The sequence below is a fragment of the Geotrypetes seraphini genome, chromosome 16 (assembly GCF_902459505.1).
Source record: "Geotrypetes seraphini chromosome 16, aGeoSer1.1, whole genome shotgun sequence".
In the NCBI taxonomy this organism is placed as follows: domain Eukaryota; kingdom Metazoa; phylum Chordata; class Amphibia; order Gymnophiona; family Dermophiidae; genus Geotrypetes; species Geotrypetes seraphini.
In genome coordinates this window covers 51,319,659-51,327,115 of record NC_047099.1, presented here as the reverse complement: position 1 = coordinate 51,327,115, position 7,457 = coordinate 51,319,659, and the positions used below count along the sequence as shown (strand labels likewise).

General features: G+C 45.6%; 1 protein-coding gene across 1 annotated transcript in view; it reads right to left on the bottom strand.

Annotated features, from left to right (window-relative positions):
* Positions 1 to 2,709: 2,709 nt before the first annotated feature.
* Positions 2,710 to 7,457, bottom strand: part of ADGRL1 (adhesion G protein-coupled receptor L1) — a 195,244-nt gene continuing 190,496 nt past the window's right edge. Inside the window, exons 22-24 of the mRNA XM_033924537.1 lie at positions 6,833 to 6,961; positions 5,725 to 5,742; positions 2,710 to 3,529 (exon numbers count right to left, since the gene is read on the bottom strand). Coding sequence (XP_033780428.1) covers positions 2,757 to 3,529; positions 5,725 to 5,742; positions 6,833 to 6,961 — 920 coding nt within the window. The 3' untranslated portion in view covers positions 2,710 to 2,756. The remainder of the gene's footprint in view (positions 3,530 to 5,724; positions 5,743 to 6,832; positions 6,962 to 7,457) is intronic.

The window sequence follows — 7,457 nt, the reverse complement described above, 5'->3', positions numbered from 1 at the left end:
TCCCTCCCCCCCCCCCAACATTCTGAACAAGTACAAGCTATGTAACCAAGGTAAAAAAAAGGAAAGAATATGTCCTTAGTGAAAAGTATCTTTGGGTCTTGCAGTAGTAATACCCACGATTCCACAGTGGCAGTGAGCATGAGAACGTGACCGCCTTTTGCTCTAATGTCAAAGTACTTCCTGTTCAGTGATGGTGGAAGGAAGTTGAAAGGGAAATGTCAAAGGTCACGGAAATGATGACAGGAAATGGAATATATATTACACAAAATTGTGCCAAAATGGAGTTTTTTTTTGTTTGTTCATTCGTTGATTGTAAAAATCTGCTCCTATCATTCCTCTTTTTTTTTTTTCTGTAACATTATCTGCATCCTGTTTGAACAATCTGGGGTGGGAGAGGTGGCAGGGCATCCTAGATTTCTCTCACCTTCCCCCCCTTTTTTTAAATAGAGTGCTTTATTTTCTCTTTCTTGTATTTACAGTAGTCAAAATATCATCTCCAACTCTCCCCTCCACCCAAGAAATGAAGTCCAACTGCCGATCCCCTCTCACTCCTTCTCCAAGGGTGAGGAGGGGGAGGACAATAGAAGATAAACCCCCCTCCCCAAGGTTGTGCTTGACAAGGGATTATTGTCTTTCTGAGAAAAAAAAGTGCAAATAAAAAGCATCCATCTGGCCTTCTTGAAAACTTTGATCTTCAACCCTTTTCACTTTTGATCCAAAAAGGGTTCGGGCTGTGGCTGTCCTCCCTGCCACCACCCCAACTCTCCACCCTCTCTCTGAATGCAGGACAGCTAACTATCCTGCATCTGGAGGGACAGGCCCAATTTTTTTTTGGTTAAAACAAAAATCTTGTTCATATTCTGTTCCATTTTGCAACCCTTCCTAAATTAATAATATGTATATCTGTTCCAGTCTGATGGATTTCACGAGAATTTTAACATGACTCCTGCTGGCACAAAATGGCCACTACAACAGCTTGCTAGAAAGTTGATCAGTCTCAAGAGTTTTGCTCCTGTCTTTTGTAAACACAAAAGTGTTGGGGTCAGTGGGGTAAGAAGAGTGGGAGAGACAAACAGAGGCAGAGAACCCAGAGTCCACATATGAAGCGTAAGACCTCCCTACTCCATCTAAAAGGCGTTCCCTTACATTCATTCCAGAAAGTGTTGTAGGATGGAGGGAAGGCATCTGGTGTTTCACTCTCATGTTTCTCCCTCAGTTTTCGTCTCCCACCATCATTTTTATGTGGAGAAAAAAGGGAGGTGTGAAGATGGGACAGGCTGCCAGATAAAAGATCCTGGAAAAGTGCTACATAGAAACCCCTTCTTCAAAAAAATAAATAAATAAATAAAATCTGCAAAACAAGATGGCCGCCATCTGCTGACAAGTTAGGTTGATTTCATGGACACCACTTCTTAGATGTTACTGGACAGATTATTTTTCTCCACATCAGCACAGGAAAGAGGGTGCCATTTTCTCACCATCAGGGTATATGATGCCCCAGGACCTCCCCCTCCCCTCTCAGGATCCTCTTTCACAATTAACATTTTTTAAAAATCTGCCTTCTTTTTCTTTCTTTTAATTCTCACTGCTCTTTCTTGTCTTCCTGTTTCTGGTTTCCCAATGGCTACACAGAATTCTTCTACCTTTCTTTCTTTTTCTGCCATCATTTTCCCTAACTGCTTCCTCCATTCTTATCAGTTTCTTACTGGCCACCATCTCCTTTCGCTGCTCTTCCAGGTATTCTACTGGCCATTGTTTCCCTCAATCATTATCTGTAATCTGATATCCCATTGGCTGTTGTCTGCTAATTTGTCATTTGTAATCTGATTTCCTGTTGGCCTAATTTATAAACCAGCTTCCCCCCATTGTTTCCTCTTTGTAATCTAATCTCCCATTGGCCATGGTTTCCTTTTTCACTTTTCTAAAATCACTCCTTTTGGAATCCGATCTCCCATTGGCTATGGATAAATACTGGAAGGTGAATGCTTGGCCTGAATTTGACCGGCACAGACTTGTTCAAACATATATAATATTTTTATATATATATATATATAATTTCTTTTTTTCTTTTTTTTTTTGGCAACAATCATGGTGATGGAGCCATGCAAACTGCTTCCATCTTACTCACTGAAGGCCCTGTCCTTCCGGAGTTTGACACAACCATTCATGGCTTATATAAATTGTATGGGCTTTATATATATATATATAGCATTCTGTCCCATGTTGAATTTCACTTATTTTTTGTGTTTTCTTTTTCTTTTTTTGCAAAAGAGGCTTTGTAAAATCTCTCCTCCCCCCCCCCCATTTCTGACAAGCAAGCCTTCCTCACACACTCTCCCGCCAGCTGTTTTCTCTTTCCCCTTACTTTGATTTAATATTTCAGATCATGTTTATTATTAGTTTAACTGTTCTTGACTGAAATCATAAATCTCATTTGAGAGGCAGAGGCAGCAAATGGAAGGAGGTGGAACTGGAGAAAAGAAGGTAGACTCTCCTCCCTTCCCTTAGCAAAGTCTTTGTCCCTCCTCTCTATCCCCCTCCCTCCCCAAGCACTTCTTACTTGCCCTTCGTCTCTCCACTTTCCTTCCTCTCCTGTCCCCCACCCTTTTTCTTGCCTTCTCCCCTGCCCCCTGCCCAAGTAAAAACAGGTACAACTCCACTCACCACAAAACTGAGGGAGAAGGTTGTGGGAGTGGATGGGGTGGGGGTAGGAAAGGTTGTCCTTGAAGGCCCTTGATATCAATACAGTTTCGGCTTCAAAGGCTGGTAACCAGCTGCATTTGACCATCTCCCTCTGGCACAGTCCCTTCTGCTCCGGCTTGTACCATGTAGCTGTCGTGACTTGGTCTCTGGTAGTAGGCCTGCAGTTGGCCTCGGGGCACTAGGCTGGGCCTGTTGGTATAGTAGATGTCTCCAAGAGCTGGTGGGCGAGGCAGCACCTCCCCCACCACCACCATGGCCTCAGGGCTGCTATCAGGGTAGGGTGAGTCCCTCAGGTTAGACATGCTAGTGTACAAAGAATCCCTATTGGGGGAGCGGACTTGGCTCTCATCACCCACCTCTCCCAGTTCTGCTGTGCAGCTTTCTGACTCTTCCATGTCGCTCTGGTAGAGGATGGACTGGGCCCTCTGAAGAAGCAGAGGCTCCTCCAGGGCTTTATACATGAGCTCAATCTCCAGGTTCTCCTCATGGGTAAGGGAGGGCGCGTCAGGAACAATGGCATCGTCTTCACTGCTGCCGCCCCCTCCCACTCCATTGATGCTAGCTGCCATGCTGGTCTCACCCCCATGACCTTTAGTGGCAGTGCCAGAGGTAGTGTTGCCTGCACCACGAAGGTTGTTATGAACCAGCTCCGAGATGATCATCTTCTCAAAAGCGGCGGCATCAGTAAGGTTGCGCCGGCAGTCAGCCATCTTGGGCCCCTCAGCTGAGAAGTCACCACTGCGGAGGGAGTAGCTGTTGTTGAAGTTCCCGTTGAGGGGGAGGGTGTCCATGCCACAGGTATCCCGGGCGTTGTTCAGGGTGTGCTCTGGAAGACAACGAGGAGGCAAGAAAGAAAGAAAAAGAAAGGAGGATTTAATCAAAAGGCACAGTTGCAACACCTGCCAGTGTGAAGCCTAACAATCAGAGAGTTGTAGAGTCATAAGGAAAGCACCCATCTACACATTAACAAGGGCCTAAGGGCAGGTTGCCCATAACCTAGGATTGTGAAATCTCATGTCTGACACCAACCCTCTCCGTGGCGTTGGACAAGCCAATAAAATTCCTAAAGTCTCATTCTCTAAGCTCTTTGGTGAAGGGCATCATAACCCTACTCTTGTAGAGCACTATGCTCATTGATGGCACTCCAGAAATATTAATAAGCGGATCATAAAATACATTTTCCATAGCCAACTCGAGACCCAAAGATCAGAACCTTACGACAAGAGGACGCTGGATGAGGACCTTAATACCTTATTTCATAAGAAAACACCTTATCCTGTTGGGGTCAGGGGAGGTTTGTTTTAGATTGGAACCATGCCCAGTGGGACAAGGGAACTTGATAAAATCCAGGAAGTAGGGAAAGACGAGGGAAGGTTGGTATCTGATCAAAACAGGTTTGGTAGGAACTGGGGACTGTCAGTGGTGCTAGAGACTGATATCTGCTCCAGCTTCCTCTACTCTGTCCTTAAGTTGCTTCTCTCCCCAGTCCTGGCACGGTCATTAAGCACTCCTGACTTATTCTGTTGCCCCCTTTCCCCCATCCTGGAACCAGAAGTCCATACTGCAAATTATTTATTTGTTTATATCCTATCTATATATCTCAAAGTATATTGGCTTCCTTAATCCTGGGGTTTCTTGTTCCATTGGTGCCATGGTGCTACAAGCCTTTACCCTCACACCTCCTACCCAATGTTCTTTTAAACTCACACCCAACAATCTAAAGTTAGTCACCTCAGTAATTTTTCATTGATTGCACAGTTCTTCTTTGTTGTTAACCACCTGAAACTTTGTGGTAGGGCGGTATACAAGAATAAATTTATTATAATTAAATACTCCTAACCAGAAGTTACTGTCCTTGGCATCTTCAGAACCTAGAACATATGCAACTACCAAAGTGACCACCAGATGTCACTATTTTGTAAAGGCTCAAATTTTGCAGCATTTCTAGTCCTCCTGGGCCCAGGAATTGAACTCTGATAATCCCCTGTGGTAGCACTCACCACCATCAAGACATCAGGATGGTCTGTTTTATTTTATCAAAGGAACCTACCGTATTTACCCAAAAATAAGACCAAACCGTAAAATAAGTCCTATCATGATTTTTCAAGATGCTCATAATATAAGACCTATACCAAAAATAAGAACTAATTAAGATCGACCCCCCTCCCCCCTCCTGCCACAGTGGCAAACCCTCCTGACACAGTCCAAGGCAGGAAGGATGCCCACTCCCTCCTGCTGCTGGTCCCATCATCCCCCGAACCCCACCAAACACTCCTCGACAGCACCACTCCTCGACAGCACCACCTCTGACACTCCCTGACACCCCAACATCCCCAAGATCCCCCTGACACTCCCTGACTCCATCCCGAATGTCCCCCTTACCCTTATCTGATGGCCAGCAAGAGGGATGTCCACTCCCTCCTGCTGGCAGGCTCACCACTGCAAAATGGTGGGTCTTCCCCTTCCTGGTGCATTCTGGGATGCGCCGGGGTGGGGCCTAAGGCCCTGATTGGCTCAGATGCCTAAAGCTCCTCCCATAGGAAGGGCCTTAGGCACCTGGGCCAACCGGAGTCTTAGGCCTCCTTCCCAATCTATGACCAATTGGAGTACAGACACAATGCACTTGATTTCAAGGGAATAATACCGGTATTTTGACCCCCCAGAAAAAAATAAGACATTCACTGAAAATAAGCCCTAATACGTCTTTTGAAGCAAAAATTAATTTAAGACCCGGTCTTATTTTTGGGGAAAAACGATAGTCACTGCCACAGGGGAGGAGCCTGTTCCCTAGACTGGCTGGTAAGCTGGTGATAGGGTTACAGTTAAAGCACTAGGCCTGATCTGGTTCCTCATCAATACCTTTTGACCATTCCAATGGCCTCCAAAGAAGCCTATCTGTCCTTCCACCTGTTCCTTCTTATTCTGCTCCCTCATCAACCCTTTCCCACCGCCCCCCAGCCTAGTCAACCAGCAATAAAAGAAACATTTACTGCGAAAGTGAACTGGAAAGGAGTGACGTACTGGACTCTGGGAAGGTCCCTGCTGCAGGCGTGCAAGGAAGAAGAAAAAGAGGTTGGGGGAGGAGGGGAGAGAGAGAGAGAGAAGTTATGCTGAGTTGAAAAACAAAGAGAATACAGCTTGAGCAGGCCAAACACAGCCCCATCGCATCCATGAAAAAGTAAACCCCTCCCCCACAGCATCCAGCCCACGCATGCAACAACCACAATATGAAGCCTACATCCACCAGGCCTGGGCACACAAAGCTCTGAAGAAGCAGACAGCAATCAGCTCGACCTTCAAGTACTCATTGCATGGGGGGAGGGGGAGGGTGAAGAAGGATCCAACTACAGAATAGATGAATCCCTTGTTAGAAAAGAGTGGGCAAGGAGACAGCCTAAGAGGCTCACTCAGAAGAGGGAGGAGGGAAAGTATGGAAAGGGGAGAAGGATTTTCTGAAAGGAGTGAAAGTTGGGAGGAACAGATCATGGGGCAGCATGGAGTGGGACTTATGGCTGATCTGTAATGGGGAGAAAGGTGAGCTTCAGGAGTAAGGATTATGCACCTGTGAGGTGACATGAATATGGGGGATGGAGACCAGGGACTGCATCGAATGGTGAAGGGGTGATAGGGGGATTTGGATTTAGCTCACACTTTTTGAAGTAGTTCAAGGTGAGTTACAGTACCTGGACTGTTTTCTCTAAGCTGAACAGGCTCTTCCACCTATAGTCCTGCCAGTAGGGGGTGCTGTTTCACAATCACATTTTCAATAGCGAGGCACAGATCCTAGCGATTGTAAACATAATACCGAAGCACTGCCACCCAATTGCAGCTACACAGTTGGAGGACTTCTACTCAGCTTGGAGGGAACAGTGGACTATGGTCTAAGTGTGAGGCAAAGGAGGGTCAAATTGATTTACCCAAGATCCCAAGAAGAGGCAATGGTATCTGAATCCATGGTTTTCAACCTCTTGCTCTAACCAATAGGCTACTCCTAACGGTTAGGGGGATAGAATGGAGGGGGAGGTGTTGAGAGTGACAGAGTGGAGTGGAATGTATGATGACTGAGGAGGACAGGAGGAACAGAATCATATAAAAGAGGCACAGTGGAGGTAGGAGATGGATTTCTTACCTGGGGAGTTGAAGACTGGAGGTGAAGAGGGACTAAATCCCACCGACTCTGCAATCAGGGTGTTATAGGGACTGCTCCCACTTCGGGTCTGTAATACGGGGTTTGTTAGCAAGTGATTACCCATAGTTCCTAGAAAGGATTATAAAGAGCAGATGACTACAGTAAGAATTTAGGGTGATGGTCTTCAAAGGGTTAATGGGTGTTACCGATAGGTGGATGACTGTCAGTGAAAGACTGATGGAGGGTAGTGAGAAGCGGGTGATGGCCAATAGGAAATTGTTTGAGGTTAGTGAGGGGCACAAAATGGTCAGTGAAGGATTGATGGCAGGTGATAATCCCTGGAAGACTAATGAAAGCTAGTGAGAGGTGGGTGATAGTCAATGAGGGATTTATTGATGTTAGCGAAAGGTAGGTGATGGTCATCGAGGGACTGGTGAAGGTTAGTGAGAGGTAGGTGATAGATTGGTTTGGATTGGTTTGATTTGATTTACCGCCATTTACATAAGGATTGGGCAGTGTACAAAAAGAAAACTATATGTGTTACAATCTCTAATCAAATCAAACCAATATAGATAAAACACGATAATCTATATTTTTAAAAAATGGTCACTGAGGGAATGATTGA